The sequence below is a fragment of the Arachis duranensis genome, chromosome 6 (genome assembly GCF_000817695.3).
Source record: "Arachis duranensis cultivar V14167 chromosome 6, aradu.V14167.gnm2.J7QH, whole genome shotgun sequence".
In the NCBI taxonomy this organism is placed as follows: Eukaryota; Viridiplantae; Streptophyta; class Magnoliopsida; order Fabales; family Fabaceae; genus Arachis; species Arachis duranensis.
This window is the reverse complement of record NC_029777.3, coordinates 87,439,818-87,458,034: the sequence shown is the minus strand read 5'-3', so window position 1 is coordinate 87,458,034 and position 18,217 is coordinate 87,439,818. Positions and strand designations below refer to the sequence as shown.

The 18,217-nt window shown below is 33.2% G+C and overlaps 1 protein-coding gene and 2 long non-coding RNA genes across 3 annotated transcripts; 1 reads left to right on the top strand and 2 right to left on the bottom strand.

The window, feature by feature from the left end:
• The first annotated feature begins 2,839 nt into the window (after positions 1 to 2,839).
• On the top strand, positions 2,840 to 5,025 carry LOC107494437 (uncharacterized). The gene is made up of 2 exons (XR_001593281.3): positions 2,840 to 3,082; positions 4,738 to 5,025. It is a non-coding gene; the product is annotated as an uncharacterized LOC107494437 (long non-coding RNA).
• A 3,828-nt stretch (positions 5,026 to 8,853) lies between these two features.
• Positions 8,854 to 11,302, bottom strand: LOC127748393 (uncharacterized). Its single transcript, XR_008010506.1, has 3 exons — positions 10,634 to 11,302; positions 10,406 to 10,554; positions 8,854 to 8,987 (listed from the first exon to the last, which is right to left on the bottom strand). It is a non-coding gene; the product is annotated as an uncharacterized LOC127748393 (long non-coding RNA).
• Positions 11,303 to 17,355: 6,053 nt separating this feature from the next.
• On the bottom strand, positions 17,356 to 17,865 carry LOC107494424 (uncharacterized). The gene has a single exon (XM_016115462.1). The coding sequence runs from the start codon at positions 17,863 to 17,865 to the stop codon at positions 17,356 to 17,358; it is 510 nt and encodes a 169-aa protein (XP_015970948.1).
• Between the last annotated feature and the right edge of the window lie 352 nt (positions 17,866 to 18,217).

Here is an 18,217-nt window from a genome sequence, read left to right as displayed (position 1 = left end):
TCGTATTATTATATTAATATGATTAATTATATTTATTCGATTTTTAAAAAAAATAACAGTTGTTAATTTTTAACTAACAAATAAATACATTTATATTATTTTAAATTAAAATTTTTTAAATAAATGTACTCTTATTATTTTAATTTTTTAATTTAAATAAATATATTCGTATTATTTTAAATAAAATTTTAAATTAATATAAGTATGTTTATTTAAAATTTAAAATTTTAATATTTTAAATAAACATACTCTTATTATTTTAATTTTTTTAAATTTAAATAAACACACTCATATTATTTTAAATAAGTATATTCTTTTAATTGTATTAGAGAGTGTAGAACGTAAAGCGTGTTACCCATAGTAATTTAGGTAAAAAAAAATCATGCCATCTTAGGACCATTAAATAACTTTTAAATAGTTACATAAATATAAAAATGTTGATCAGATACTTTAGTTCTATTTAAAATAAATTCTAGTTTTTTCAGTCAAAATATAAAATCGTGCATTATAGTGAAATCATAATTTTTTGACAAGTAAATTCTCATCTTATTATTTTAAAAGAAATAATTTATTTATAAAATAATCTAAAAAAATTAACAATAATTTTCATGAAAATAGTTTATTAGTAAAATAAATACTAATTAGTTAATTATCATGTTGTAATTGAATATATTTTTACAGCTTAATTTAAAATATGTGTTAGAGAAAGAATTTAGCAACTAAAAATTTAAGTGGTTGAAAAAAAAAAACAGAGACAGACAATACCATTTATGACCTTTTATTGGCATTACAAACTCAGTTTCATCCTTCTATGTGAATTTTAATTTCTTGGTCTTTCATGTTCGATTCCTAATTTTTTCTTTTTTGTTGTTCCTAATATTAAAGTAGGGAGTGCAACACTCTTTAAAAGTTAACCTACTATCAAAAGTTATCAAGTAAATTAAATTTATTTATTATTGTTATTATTTTTTTTTGTCATGGGTTGAACAAACAAACCGGCACTAACAAAAATACTAATTCTCCCATTTAACACACGGACGACCTTTACACCACAAAAATACTCAAAAAAATTTGATTGAATTCCTCCATTACTCTGTTATTGTCGATGTGATATTTTCAAACATTTTCACTGTTTTATTTGTTGGCAGGTGCTTCCATTATCGTTCTGACTAGTCACAAATTTTAACGCTCTTGAACCCACCACATTCCACCTCTATCATAAATAACCTTCAAAGTCTGAAAAATTGTTGCCATAGAAAAGGAAGACGCATGTCTGCTGCTGGTTGGCTAACTCCAAACACAAAATCGATTCTGTAGAAGAACCCCGGTCTCCATGAAGACGCCATGATTCTCAGATGACGACATAGTCAAAGCACAAAATAGATAGCAGTTACAACAAGTTCATTATCTTTTATTTCAAATTATCCTCAAATTGTACATAATAAAATGAAAAATTAAAATACAATTATATTTAAACAATTATTTGTATTATTTTTTTATTAATTTATTCAAAAAATAATTAAATTTTAAAGTTAATTGGTATAAAATATTACAGATATAAAATTAAGAAAAAATTTTATTTGTATAAGAATGAGCCTAATAAATAATTATTCTATTTAATATATAATTAAAAGTATTTCTTTCTTTGCCAACAGACTATAATTCAAATGACATACTCTTTTCATACTTACCTAAAAGATCGTGGATTTGAGTCTTCCTATTTTTGGTAAAAAAAAATGAGTACTTTTTTCTTTTATTAACTTATAGTACAACCACTATATTAGTCCTGGTTAATGGAACACTAACCAAGCCGTTCAAAATGGAGAAGGGTCTAAGACATGGAGATATATAACACAAAATTTTTTATCATTGTCTTTATATTTAATATTATAATTTTATTTCACATAAAACAAAATTTATTTAAATTTTAATATTATATATATAACACAAAATTTTTTATCATTGTGTTTATATTTAATATTATAATTTTATTTCACACAAAAAAAAATTTATTTAAATTTTAATATTATATACATAATATATATTTAATATTATTTTTTTAAGATTCTAATATATCTTTTTTTTCTGGATTTAGTACATGAATTTTCAACTTAGTTTTATGTATTATTTATTTTAATTCTAAAGTTCAATAACTTTTTTTTTTGTACAGACATGTCTTTTTTAATATTTATATACTATTTTTTATTTTTAACTTCAGTCCAATATTTGAGATTTACAGAAAAAATCTAAAACTTATAAAAAAATAATTAACCTGATTAACAGGTTGCCTTTTTTAATCTAGACCATTCAAATAAAATATAATAAATAAAGAGTTCAGATTTAATAAATTCACAATGTGTGTAGCACTCCATACTTAGCAAGGAGCGTTTAAGGATGAGCCATATGTTGACGAAAATTAAATAAATAAAAGTAACAGATAAATTTAAAAAAGATTGGTCAAAAAAGATAAAAAAAAACGTACCAAATTCATCATTTAAGAATAACATATAGAAAGAATTGAAATTTTTTTCGGACCAAATGGTGATACGTGTCAGCCATCCAAAATTGTACGTGAGTTTTCATTATATTTAAGTACATTGACATTTATTTTTTATTTAAATTTTAAAAATATTATGCCATTATATATACAAAAATATCTTCACAAATAATTATAAAAAGATAAATATATCTTTATAATTATTTGTGTTAAATAATTAAATAATTTTTTTATTAAAAAAAAGTCAAAAACACCCTTTTTACAATCAAAATTAAATTAAAATCACATCAATCTAATAATTAAAAAAAAATCAAAACTAATTAACCAAAAGTTTAGAAAAAATAATCGGTGCTTGCACTTCTTTTTCTCTCAACATTAAAATTGCACAAAAAATGATGAACAAACTCTGACCAGACAAAAAGTCACAAAACCGATCCTTATCTGTGACTGCGAGTGTTGCCATGTGAGTGTTGTATCGCATGATGCTCCCTGTTGCGGTCTGTGGGTGTTGCCGTTGCTTGTGTTGCCATCGCTGCTGCTCTCTTTTCTGCCGTGGTTGACTCCATCGTGGCGCTGCCGGTTCAGGTAAGTCACAAACCTTCTTTTTCCCCTGCGATAGTTCCCTTCTATCTCTATTCAATACTTTAGTTCAATGTTCAAAGTTCAATCTGTTTTATTCCTCTATTTTGTTCTGAATATGATTATGAATTTATAATTTTGCTAGTTATTGGATTTTAGTTGAATTTTCTTCTATTCTATTTTATTTTGAACTATTTAAAATGAATTATTTAATTTTTCTTGTTCAATTTTGTTTTGAATTTGTTGTTGTTCAATTTTTAATGACTGATTCCTTTCAACATATAACAAACATTCATAAAAGGGTTAAGTACTGTTTTCATCCCTAAGGTTTGGGGTGAAAATTAAATTCGTTCTTAACTTTTTTTTTGTTATTAAAATCATCCTCAACATTATAAAACGTTATAAAATCATCCTTTTATCCATAAACAATATTTTTTGGACAATTTTACCTTTAAACAAAAAATAAAAAATCCCCCTTAATATAAAACACCAAACCAGGAATGTTCCCTTTATCTTCCTTCTTATGTATGAAGAACTCCAAGGCTTCATCCAACTGGCTACCTACCCAAGGTCCCTTATTTCTAATCTCCCTAACCAACCTAACAGCATGATGAAACCTATTACTCCCACACAATACACTGACAAGGACACTCACCTCGGAGCCATGAAGCTCCTTGCCACCATCTACCAAGCTAAACAAGAACCCTTCAGCCTCATCCAACCTTCTCTGCTTACATATATTCTTCATAATAAGCGGTATACTGATTCTCAAAATCTCTCATTCTAATCTGTCTAACAATGACATCAACAGCATCGAAATAACTATTCTCAACAAGGACATTCAAAAGTCCATGGTAATCAAAGGTATCCAAATCCAAAACATGAAACTGCATTTTACGTGGAGTGCAATTTCAGGCTTACCCGCAATAGGATATCCAATGAAGGATTTGAGTAATTTGATTAATTTGTGGATGTCTGGCATTAATCAGGCGCGAGCGAGGATTCGAAAAATGGCAGAAAAGGAGGTGGAAGTAGGCTGGCGGCCGGCCCGATGGAAGAAGTGGAGGCAGTGGTGGACGTGGGCGGTGGTGCCATGGTGGAGTATAGTGAGGACGAAGGACTCATTGAGACAGGGAAGTGTGTTAGGGCGGAGAGAGAGGTGTCCACCGCGGCATCATTACAGGAGGAGAAGTCTGTCGAGGAGAGAATTTGGAGAGTGGGTCGCATGTGTTGAACCAGTCCTTAATGGAGGATGCAATGTCCTTTTGGTTTAGTGTGGAAGAAGAAGAAAATGAAGGGGTTGCTGTTGTGAGAGAACAGGGATCTGTGTTGGTTATATGTTTTAGTTTTTTATTTTTGTTTTTTATTTTATTTCTGTTTAAGGGTAAAATTATCCAAAAAATATTATTTATGGACAAAAAGACGATTTTATAAGATTTTATAACGTTAAGGATGATTTTAATAACAAAAAAGGTCGGGGACAAATTTGATTTTCACCCCAGACCTTAGGGACGAAAACAGTACTTAACTCTTTATAAAAATACTTATTCATAGAATAGTGTAGATTGTTCGATTAGAAACCAACAACAGAGTAAAGGGTTCTGTAGTACCATGGTTCTTACTAGTTAGTACTTTATTTGCTTATGTTTTATGTTCTGCAGATAGTGATTTGAGGAGTTGAGGCAAGGAGTAATCACTGTATGGCCGAAGTTTAGGCAAAGTGGAATGCTGAACCCCATTTGAAACATGTTTTCGTACCATTTGTTTTGTTATAAGGATTATATTTGTTGATATTTTCTGCAATCCTATGATTTATTTCTCAATTCAGATGGTTATTATGTGGGAATTTAGGATATAACACTCCATTGACCATGTATACCTTTTCATCTGTAATCTGTTCTGGAGCATGTCTGGCAATAAATTATTTCAAATAAATAAGTGTTTTATAAGCTTTTGATATGGGTTGCTTTAGAAGCCAATCTAAATGCAGCATGGATTTGCTAAAATATAACCAATTCTTCTTGTTAGAGATCAATTTATGGTTGAGATTTCTTCTCTTTCCTTCTTTGCAGTAAAAACAAAAGCAGAATAAAAGGAAAACATGAATTTATTCTAGTTCAATCCTCTAACCTACTTTTAATTCCTAAGGTCTTCACTATTCGGATAAAGCTCTATTTCACTAATGAATTTTTACCAGTTAAAGCTTGGAAAATATTTGGATAAATTTGAAGCAGATGCTTGCACATTTTTTAATTTCTAATTCTTATCCTTTGAGATATAAATTAAACTATTTTAATGGTTCAGATGGACGTATTGATAGTTAATGTGAACACCAAATAGTAAAGTTTACTGAGTGCAAGAAACCAATTGAAACAACAACAACAACAACGCCTTGTCCCACTAAGTGGGGTCGCCTACATGAATCAAACGATGTCATTATGCTCTGTCATGTATCATGTCTACAGAGAGACCGGTTACATATAGATCTCGTTTGACTACATCATGGATGGTCTTCTTAGGTCTTCCTCTACCTTTCGCCCCTTGTCCATCTTCTATCTCATCTACCCTCCTGACTAGATGTTCTATCGGTCTTTTTCTCACATGTCTAAACCACCTGAGACGCGATTTAACCATCTTTTCCACAATGGGTGCTACTCCAACTCTCTCCCTTATATATTCGTTCCTTATTTTATCCAATCGCATATGACCACTCATCCATCTCAACATCTTCATTTCTGTCACACTCAGCTTATGTTCGTGCTCCCCTTTAGCCGCCCAACATTCTGTATCATAAAGCATAGCCGGTCTTATAGCGGTGCGATAAAATTTACTTTTAAGTTTTAAAGGCACTTTTTGTCGTATATAAAGTTAGATGCACTCCGCCATTTTGACCAACCTGCTTGGATCCTATGATTTACATCCTGTTCAATCTCTCCATTATCCTGTATGATGCACCCAAGATACTTAAAACTTTTAACTTTTCGTAGGATGTTTTCTCCAATCTTCACCTCTATATTAGGGTTTTTCCTTCTCAGACTGAACTTATATTCCATATATTCCGTCTTGTTACGGCTTATGCGCAGACCATACACTTCTAGAGCTTCTCTCCATAAATCCAACTTCTTATTTAGGTCTTCCCTTGACTCTTCCATAAGGACGATATCATCCGCAAAAAGCATGCACCATGGCACAGGCTCTTGGATGTGCTTTGTGAGTACTTCCAAGACTAATGTGAAAATGTATGGACTTAAGGATGATCCCTGGTGTAATCCTACACCAATAGGAAATTTCTCTGTCACACCACCTTGAGTCTTCACACTAGTTGTGGCCCATCATACATGTCTTTAATTGCATGAATATATGCGATCCTTACTCTCCTCTTTTCTAAAATCTTCCATAAGGCCTCCCTTGGTACTCTATCATACGCTTTTTCCAAATCAATAAACACTATATGTAGATCCCTTTTATTACTACGATACCTCTCCATCATCCTTCTTAATAGGTATATCGCTTCAGTGGTAGAGATCTGCCTGGCATAAAACCAAATTGATTCTCTGTTACTTGTGTCTCTTTTCTCAACCTCCCTTCTATCACCCTTTTCCACAACTTCATGGTATGACTCATAAGCTTAACCCCTCTATAGTTTCTGCAACTTTGTATATCCCCCTTATTCTTGTAGATAGGTACCAAGGTGCTCTTTCTCCACTCATAAGGCATCTTCTTTGACCTTAAAATCTCATTAAAAAGCTTGGTTAACTAGTTGATGCCTTTTTTCTCCAAGACCCTTCCAAACTTCAATTGGGATATTATCAAGTCCTACTGCCCTGCCATTTTTCATCTGCTTTAGAGCCTCTTTTACCTCGAAGTCTTGAATCCTTTGATAGTAGTCAAAGTTTTGATCTTCTTCCCTTGTGCATAACCGACCAAGACTTGGAAGAGTCTTCTGTCCCTTATTAAATAACTCGTAGGAGTAGCTCTTCTACCTTTCATTAATCTTCTCCTCTTGAGCCAACACCTCTCCATCCTTATCTTTTATGTAATTAACCTGATCCAAATCTCTCGTTCTTCTTTCGCGGCTCTTTGCGATTTTATATATACTTTTTTCTCCTTCTTTCGTGTCCAAAGACTGGTAGAGATCCTCATATGCTCTTGTTCATGCTTCACTTACAGCCACTTTTGTCTCTTTCTTAGCCGCCTTATATTTTTCCTAGTTGTCTCTATTACGGCATAAGGACCACTCTTTAAAACACTCCCTTTTTATCTTTATCTTTTCTTGTACACTTGCATTCCACCACCAGGACTCCTTGTCTCTTGGTCTTATTTCTTTAGATTCACCAAACCTTTCTTTCGCTGTTCTTCTAATAACTTCTGCCATCTCCCTCCACATCTCTTTCGCGCTTCCATTCCCATCCCACTTTGCCTCTTCTCCTGCCTGTCTTAGGAAGCTTCTTTGTTCCTCACCTTTCATCTGCCACCACCTCGTCCTTGGGTTCTTCGTATGATGTCTTTTCCTCAACTTTTACTCACCGCAAAAATCCATGACGAGCACCCTATGTTGTGTTGTCAAACTCTCTCTCGGAAAATTTTTACAATTAATGCAAAATTTTCGGTCGACTCTCCTCAACAAGAAGAAGTCAATTTGAGAGCTTGTCATGCCAGTCTTATAGGTTATAAGATGTTCATCTCTTTTTTTAAAACATGTATTTGCGATGAGAAGATCAAAGGTTGAGAAAAAGTCCAAAATAGTTTTACCTTCGATATTGATCACCCCGAAACCATGGCCTCCGTGAATACTCCCATATCCAGTCACTTCTCTCCCAACATGACCATTTAAATTTCCTCCTAAGAAAATCTTAAACAACCGATTGAAAAGTTTTGCTAAATTGTTTAAAATCCTAGTGTACTCTACATAAAATCCACGTCCAAAAATGACAGGAATTGTTAAAATATACATATGAATATATATAAAATATTACAAGTAGAATCGATAAACAATTGAACATGATTTAAAATTAATATAAAAAATAAAATAAAATTGATTTAATTTTATCAATTAATTTTTTCTCTTTCTCGATATACATTGATCAGCTAATTAATTATTGAGAAAGATAAAAAAAATATTTATATATTATTGATATTGAGTTCCAACCATAAAAAATTCAATTCAAATGAATACATATTACATCATTTCAATTTTCTTCGTACATTATCAAATTAATCTAAACAAAATATTTGATTTGCAAATCAACAAATCATTTCAAAATTTACACGCTCATAATTATATATACATGTTTCTTTATCTAACTAACTAAAAAGTAGCTGCTTCTGCTATACATTGTTCATAAGCTTGAGAAATTGCATGCTCAAGACATGTCAAAGTTTTTTTGATACTTTATGACTCTCATTAGCCAAAAATTAAAGTTATCCATTGTAAATTTCTCTATATACTTGTGTTTTGGCTTTTTAACATTTTTTCTTTGGTTCACACATTGATCTTTTTTAGTGGAATGAAAACTTTGTAAGGGATCCTCGTCATTTGGCCTTTCCTTATACATATTCTGATTGATCTCTCATTACATAATACTATCCTGTCGCTTGAGATGAATAGCAAATCTGCTAGAGGCCCCGATATTGTCGAAAGATAGAATGGCGAAGCTTTTAGAAGTGTTTCAGGTTCTCTGACATTGAAGAATTGCTTATGTAACACCCTAACTTTCAAATGTTATGCTTCCGACTGCGCCACTCTGATAGTTCGGGTATTACGACGACTTGTTTCCATATCAAAATTCCTATTCCTCTTGCAAAAGTTATAATATTAATGGCGAGGGAAGAATAATAATAACTAAACTAAAACATCTTCTATCACATAAGCTAAACCGAACTACTCTTCATAAGCTTCTTCATCTATTTCCTGAAAAGAGAAGTTTGTAGGGGGGTGAGAACCTAACCACATGGTCTCACCACAGATTTTCAGAATTTGTTATAAGAAGATATATAGTAAGTAAATTGTTTTTCAAACTCAATGATTAAGTATCCAAAAATCCTAAACTCAGTCTTTCCTATAAAAGAAAATTAAAAGTTTTCTAACAGTATGAATGTTCAATCACAGCCTTCAACTCAGCGACTCAAACAATTCCACAACCAAATCATCATCTCATCATCAATATCCAAACTCGAAGGCACCACAATAGAAACAAATACAGGCAAAACATACAAAGAAAACACAGTATAGATTGCAGTCACAGCAAATAGCTCAGATTGCAGATAATAACAGTTAAGCATTTAGGCAGACCCAAACAAATTCAAACTCGAGCAAAGCATACAAGTGCATATGATGAATGCCTATCCTATGACTGATGATATCCTTTGTCGGTTACGTAGCCATCCCGACATGTTCTCAAGCTAAAAAATATACCATGGGAAAAACCCCAAGCTGACATGGGGAAGAGAACGCCCCCAAGCTCAAATATATCCATGGGACGAATCCCAAGTTGACACGGGGAGAAGATTCAATACCCCAAGCTGACATGGGAAAAATAATACCACAAGCTGACATGGGAGAAACAACACCCCAAGCTCAAAAATAACTATGGAAAAAATCCCGGCTGACATGGGGGCAACACTCCAAGCTCAATATATTCAATATTCTCATAATTATCATTTCTATTTTCGATACTAATTCATATCTCACTTTCTCATTCATCCTCATTGTCATTCAATTATTCAAAAATCATACTCAAAAAATTCAATCTTCACTCTCATACTCATTCTCATCATACCACTTGTTACTTTCTTTAATAATTCAAATTCAAAATATAATTCATTCTTTTCTAAATAAACCAAGCACCAAACATAAACTTTTTCTTCTTAGAAATCAAATTATAAAATCTTTGAAAATTTGAATCTTTTTAAATAACCATTTTTAAACAGAGTCTCCAATTTTTATAAAAATTTGGGCAGCATCTCCTTTAAAATTCGGACTATGCCACCCTCGCAGATCCCATCAAAACCACAATTTCCAACCCAGTCTCAACTAGTTTCAAATATCAAATCCTCTCCAAAATCAAACTAAATTCCAACATTTAAACATCTTCCAGTGATTCAAGGAAAATCAATTCAATAACGACCAACTGAACAAAACAAAACAGCAAATCAAAATAACTAGCTTCCTCAATAATTCAATAAACTAATAAAATAAATGATCACAGCCATTCAAACAGTTCAATTCAATTCATAAAACTCATGTAATTATAAAAATATATTTTTCATACTATTATCGACTTATAACAACTCTTAAAAGTAAAATGAATTTTAAGAAAATGCCCCTACCTTGACACGTTCAAATCACAATCCAAAAGACTCAAGAAATTCCTTTCCTCTCGACCCGAAGTCAACGACAGCTTTAATTCATAGCCGGCACACTTTCGCCACAGCATAAACATCTTTATGTCCCAACATGCAATCCCAGTTATTAACTCCTAAAACATCAATATCGTGGAAACCTCAAAACACATAATAGAAAACCAAAGGCGAGAATTCCGAGATAGAGACACTTACTGGAATAAAAGAACGACGCGTCGGCCACCCCAAACTTAACCCACAGTAGCTTCGATAGCGGCCAAGAGCTTCAGTGGCTCAGCAACAACCTTAATTTTTGACATGCAAACCCATAAAATTAACCCTACAATATCTATACATCAGAGCCCTTAACCACAGATAGCTAGAATGATTACAGAAAGAGCTTCAAGGCGCGGGCAACTCATTGTAAAAAAAAGAATGACAGAAGTGGAGCGGCGGCTCCGATGGCGACCTCTGGCAGCGGCGACGGAGACAACTTCACGGACGGTGACGTGGTTTGGCGACGAGTCAGCTGGGCAGACCGGCGGCAACAGATCCAACGCGGTTCTGTTTCCTCCCTCGCTCGTCCTTCCCTCGTGACCCCTCTTCTCTCGCGTGTTTCTTCTTTGCGACGGCGCAACTGGCAGCGGCAAGGACAAACGGTGGTGACGGGGTTGATGGGCTCAGCAACGATGACCAGGAGTGGCAGCTCCCTGGATAACGACGGCGGCGAGGTTGACGGTGGCGAGCTTCTCCTCCCCTGGGGCTCCCTTCCTCTCTCTCGAATTGCCCTCTCCTCTCATCCCTTTCTTCTCCCTCGGGCCCCCTTCCCCGATCCCCTTTCTTTTTTTTCTTTTCCTTTTCTTCTTTCTTCCTTTCAGCTGCTAGGTTAGGTTTGCTAGGTTAGGTTTGTGTTTAGTGTGTGTTGTGTGTGGGTCTGACCGAGTGAGAGTGTAATTAGGGTGGGTTAATTTAGGTATTTTTATTAAAATTTTAGGTATAGTGGTGTAATTTTATAAAATAAATAAAAAAATAGAATAATAATTAAAAACTAAATTAAATATAAAATATTCATTTTTAAAATTCCTTTCAGTTACAAATTTGTAAATTAGTTTTAATTAAATACTAATTAAATAAAAATTAGAGATAAGTAAATTAATTCTCCTTCATTTATAAAATGAAGTTAAAAATCTAAATATTTAAAAGTAAAACATAAAGAATATTCATTATTTATTTATTTATTTATTTTCTTTTATAAGAACTCTAAATAATAAAAATAAAAATCTCTAAAAATATAATCTTAAATAAATATAATAGACCATAAATATTTAATTAATAACTTTTTAAAATAGGGATCTTACAACTAAAACACTTTGTCGTCTCCACTAAATTGAAGAATTTTAGCCCCTAAGCTCAACTTCCCGTTAAGACTTTTAGATATCTTTGGTGCCATTCTAACTGCAAATCATACTCATGTATATCAATTGAAATTTGGACTACTTCACATGAACACCAAACAAATCATTTTGATAACAACAAAAGGGTACTAGCATGTTCTTGGACTCCTTGTGAAAGACTATCATCACAAGTTCTTCTAAGTTTGTTTAGAATTGAATATACTCTACCTAAAACAATGAAAATGAAAGTCAACTTCATCAACTTAATGCCTGATTGCAAAATAATAATAATTCATAAACATCTAATTTTCGGCTATACTCCTTACCAACATCTCTATTTCAATGGCTTAAGGGAAAAATATTTATAGAAGTTATCAAACTTAGTAATAATATAGAAAACAACAATCAAGCTATGTCATTGCATTAAGCAGAACCCAATAGGAGGGTAAAGAAAAAGCACAAGATTATCCAAATAAGTGTTATGTTCATCTACTTAGACAAAAACTAATTCAGAACCTTTCACTCTATTGTTGGTTTCTAATGGAACAATCTACATTATTTTATGAATAAGCATTTTTATGAATATTTATTATATGTTGAAAGGAACCAATCATTAAAAATTGAACAACAACAGATTCAAAATTGAGTTCAGTTTAGCAGAGAAGTTTCAAAAATCAATCTAATAACTAACAAAATTATAACTTCATAATCATATTCAGAACAAAATAGAAGAGTATAACAGATTGAAGTTTGAACATTGAACTGAAGTATTGAATAGAGGTAGGAGGGAACTATCATAGGGGAAAGAGGAGGTTTGCGACTTACCTGAATCGGCGGTGCCACGACGGAGTCAGCTCGGTGGAAAAGAGAGCAGCAGCGATGGCGACATTAGTAACTTGCAACACGGCAACACCCATAGGCTGCAGCAGGGAGCATCATGCGATACAACACCCACATGGCAACACCTACAGACGACGTGACGGCAGGAGGCACGGCGGTGAGAGCATAGTGGCACGAGGTAGAAAAGCACGCTGTGCGAAGAGGGAGATGAGGACTGGTTTTGTGACTTTTTGCCTGGCTAAGGTTTGTTTGGTGCAATTTTGATGTTGAGAGAAAAAGAAATGCAAGCACACATTATTTTTTCTAGTTAACTAATTTTGATTTTGTTTTCTTTTATGAAATTATTATATTGGTGTGATTTTAATTTAATTTTGATTGTAAAAAGGGTATTTTTGAACCTTTTTTTACACAAATAAAAAGAATTATTTAATTATTTAACATAAATAATTATAAAGATATATTTGTCTTTATATAATTATTTATGAGGGTATTTTTATATATGTAATAGCATAATATTTTTTAAAATTTAAATAAAAAAGAAATGTCGATACAGATAAATATAACCCACGTGGCAAATTTTTATTTTCCACTTTTTATATCGTGCCGATACATATAAAATATTAATCGTACCGAAGCAATCACCTTTTTTTTATTGTCGAAAATGGAAATATATTCTATAACATCCTATCCTATCCTATAACATTAAAAAGAAAGTTATTCCCATTACTTACCTATAATTTATTAGGTTCATTATCAATTTCTTTCACATGTTTTCATTTACTAAAATTTAAATTCCTTCCGTCATCATAACCTATGGAATTTATCTTTAGTAAGCTCAAGTCTTTTAAATTTTTTTAATATACACAAAATATAAATTATAAATATAGTTCATATGAAAATTTAATAATAATAATTATTATTTTTTTTATATTTATCATAAATATTTTTAAATTCAACTAATGAAACCTTAAACTTACCACACTCCAAATTCACTCTCCAAACTCACCACCACTATAAACAAACTCTAAACTCACCCTAATTCCTAATTCCTAATTCCTTTTCCTATTAACTCACCACCACCTACTCCACTTTCCTCTAGTCTCAGCCGTCGCCGTCCAGCCCAACCATCATCGTCACCATCCAATCCATCTCCTGATGTCGTTCCTAGCCTCTCCCTCCCCATATCCTCTTCTCTCTTCTCTCGTCGAGTCGTCGTCAGTACCGTGGTGCTCTGTCTTCCCCTTCATCCTCCACTTCCAGAGTAACAATGGAGCCTCAGCCTTAGGTATGAATTTACTTCATTGATTTCTTTTTTTCTGTTCCTTTTATGTTCTTGTTGTATGAATTTGTTTGAACCTATTCAGTTGTTTTTTTTAACTTATTTTTTCTTTAGGGTTTTTGTATTCCTTCCTTTCATTGATTTCATTCAATTATTTTTTTGTTCTGTTTATTTGTTTTGATTTGGGAGTTGTATGCTATATTCATGTCGGAGGGGAAAAGTGACATGAAATAGAGTTATAAAGGAAGCCCTAACTTTCGATTTCATAGAGCAATATGCCATGTGTAACGCTAACATAGTTATTTATGACCTGAAAGTAGTTTTTTATAGTTACTTATTGTGGTGATCCATGACATAAGAATGAAGTGTTGTGCTACAAGCATGTTGGTGTAGCTAAGATTCATGCCAATTTGCTAATTATATGTAGTAATTACAATTCTCAATTATTCTTCTGTTGGTATCTAACATAGTAAGGCATGAGGCTTCATGGATTTTACAAAAAATGCTATGAGAATTGTGTAGTTCATTTGTATTTTGCCTTGCAGCCATGTCAACTGCTATTTTCCATCACGACTAGTTGCAAAAATAGTGGCAAAGACCATTCTTTGAAAAAAGAGGCGGGCAGGTTTACAATTTTAATCAATGTTTTTGAAAAAATCAACATTTTCTATTTTGTCTGTAAAATATGCTCTGTTTTCCACTCTGCCACTCAAAATACTTCCACTTCTTATTCCCTCTTTCGCTCTTCACATGTGTTTTGTATTTGCCTTTTTTGCATTTATGCGATCTACAATCTTTAGTTTTGGCTCTGGAGCTAGGCTACATTTTTATATCTAGTAGTGGCATTATGAATTTAAGAAGTGGCAGCAGCTATCTCTGATTATCATTCCATTTCTGCGTAAACCTTCTCTTTTTAATTTCTTCTACTAATGGTTAGTTTTGCTTATTTGATTATAAATTGTACCTAATTTGTGCTATTTTGCTGGGTAATTAACGTTAGTCACCATAAATTATAGGAAGCATCAAATAGTCAAAGACACACAATGGATGAAAATGCGCATAATGTTAGTGATCATATGGATGAAGACGCAACTTCTGATGTGGTAGATATAGATCAATATCATATAAATTTTTGGGAAGATATTGGTAAGATCGATTTCTTAGATCTATGTATAGAAAATATTTATCAATTGCACTTTGCTGATCTTGGCTTAGCATTCGAATTTTATAATTCATATGCCAAGACAAGGGGTTTCAGTGTGCGAATGAGTAGGAGTAGAAGAGTTATGGGGAAGTTAGAGAAAAAGCATATATTTGTTCTTGTTAAGGGTATAAATTAGAAAAATGGAACCATCTGAAAAATCGAGTTAGGGATCCAAAACCAGAGACAAGATGTGGTTGTATGAGTAAGCTTCATGTTTTCTTTTATGCAGTAACTGAGAGTTGGATAGTAAGAGATTTTTTTGATGAACACAACCATGAGCTTGTTGTTCCAAAGTTAGCAAGAATGTTAAGATCTCAAAAGAAAATGACTAAGCCTAACATTAATCAAATGAACCATATGAAAGAGGTGGGGATTAGCATACCAAACATATTAGCTAGCCAGTGTGGTGGGCATGAGAACGTTAATTTTTCAATTAAGGATATGCACAATCAAGTTGCAAAGTAAAGAAGACAATTATCTGATGATTTAACCTCTGCAATGGCTTACCTGGAAAGCTAGCAGCAAGGAATCAAAACTTGTTCTATACTGTTGAAAAGGATAGAAAAAGGGTGTTTCGGCAAATTTTTTGGTGTGATGGCCAGTGTTAGTTGGGCTATGATCTGTTCGGGAATGTGCTAGCATTTGACGCCACATATAAAAAGAATAGATACAGATCGCCGGTGGTAATATTCTTGGGAGTTAACCACCATAATCAAGCCGTTGTATTTGGTTTTGCGATAGTTTCGAATGAGAGGAAAAGAACATATGTATGGTTACTAAAATAGCTTTTCATAGTAATGAAGGAAATGACACCGACTTTAGTAATTATGGATGGTCATCCATCGATGGCTATCGCTATTCAAAAAGTGTTTCCCAATGCACATCATAGGTTATGTGCATGGCACTTGATGCGTGATGCAACAAGCAATATTCACAAACCTCAGTTTACAAAAATGTTTACTAAGTTAATGCTAGGTGAGTATAAAGTTGGTGTGTTTGAACAAAAGTGAGAGGAAATGGTTGGATGCTTTGGAGTGGAAGATCGCAAATAGATAGTAGATACTTATGGAAAAAGAAACATATAGGCTACTGCTCATATTCGAGAGAAATTCTTTCCTGGGTTTAGAACAACTTCGACGTGTGAAAGTCTACATGCTGTCCTCAAAAGATATGTTAAATCATGCCATGATTTGACAGAATTTGTTCAACACTTTTAGCATTGTTTGAGCTACATGCGGTATAGAGAGAATTTGGCAAACTTTAAATTATCAACTGGACAACGTGTGATGCAGATACACTTTCAACAATTAGAAAGGTCAGCAGCTACCATTTATACCCAGCAAATTTTTATGTTATTCCATACAATGCTCCACAAGACCAGCATATTGAAGGTAATATATAAAAAGGAGGCGAGTTCTTGCAAGATATATCAGGTGTCAAAAGTTTTACAAGACTAACATGATATGTCATGTGTCTTTTCATGGAGAGCAAGACGAATTTAGATGCTGATGCATGAAAATAGACTCCATAGGTATTCTATGTAGTCATATACTTGCTGTTTTGGGTTTTCTAGACATTGCAGAGCTGCCAAAATCATTAGTGCTGGAAGATGGACTAGAAAAGCTAAGGAAGATATTAGTGGATATGATGACATAAGCAGTTTGATGGAGGATTTGTTGGCTATCAGTCGATATGCATGTTTGACACATTGGTGTAAACAAGTTATGAACGAAGGGTGCCTAAAAAGGGATATATTTAATGAATCACGAGATGCGTTGGTAAATATTCTTTCATGAATTAGGGCTCATAGTTGGGACGATAACATGATGGAGGGGCATGCAGAATACATATATGAATGCCTTGAAAAGAATGGAAGTATTGAGAAAGAGACCACAAGGAAGCCTAAGTGTTGCAGCTACTGTCGCAAGGGAGGTAATATCATTGCTACATGTTCCATGAGAAAATGGATGAAAGTCCCCAATTTGATGGTGACGCTGAGGAGAATGTTGCGGGTGAAGAGTACTCCTTCGTAGATGTTCAAAGTGATGAGTATGTTCACACTGAATGGTTTGATGATGAAGATCTAAGTATAATACATTTGTTGAGTATATTTTGTTACATGTAATATTGTTTGGTAACTCAACAAATATATTATACTTACATCTTCATCATCAAACCATTCAGTGTGAACATACTCATCACTTTCAGCATCTACGAAGGATTATTCTTCACCCTCAACATTCTCCTTAGCATCACCATCAAATTGGGGAGTCCTTTCATCTATTTTCCTCATGGAACACGTAGCAATGTTATGACCTCCCTTGCGACAATAGCTGCAATGCTTAAGCTTCCTTGTGGTCTCTGTCTCAATACTTCCATTCTTTTCAAGGCCTTTATATATGTATTCCACATGCCTCTCCATCATGTTATCGTCCCCATTATGAGCCATAATCCATGAAAGTATATTTACCAATGCATCTCGTGATTCATTAAATAGATCACTTTTTAGGCACCCTTCGTTCATAACTTGTTTACACCAATGTGTCAAACATGCACGCTGACTGATAGCCAAGGAATCCTCCATCAAGCCGCCTATGTCATCATATCCACTAATGCCTTCCTTAGCTTTTCTAGTCCATCTTTGCAGCACTAATGATTTTGGCAGCTCTGCAATGTCTAAAAGATCTAAAACACCAAGTATATGACTACATGGAATACCTATAGAGTCCATTCTCATGCATGAGCATTTAAATTCATCTTACTCTCCATGAAAAGATACATGCCATATATGTTAGGCTTGTAAACTTTTAACACCTGATATATCTTGCAAGAACTCGCTTCTTTTTCATATATTACCTTTAATGTGCTAGCCTTGTGGATCATTAAACGGAACAACATAAAAATTTCCGGGTATAAATGGAAGCTTCTGACCTTTCTAATTGTTGAAAGTGTGTTTGCATCACAGGTTGTCCAGTTGATGATTTAAAGTCTGCCAAATCCTCTCTGTGTTGTATGTAGCTCAAACAACAATGGAAGTGTTGAATAAATTCTGTCAAATTATGGTGTGATTTAATATATCTTTT

Bases quoted from the DNA above. Each gene is read 5' to 3' on its own strand.
- LOC107494424 (XM_016115462.1), bottom strand. From the start codon at position 17,865: ATGGACTCTATAGGTATTCCATGTAGTCATATACTTGGTGTTTTAGAT.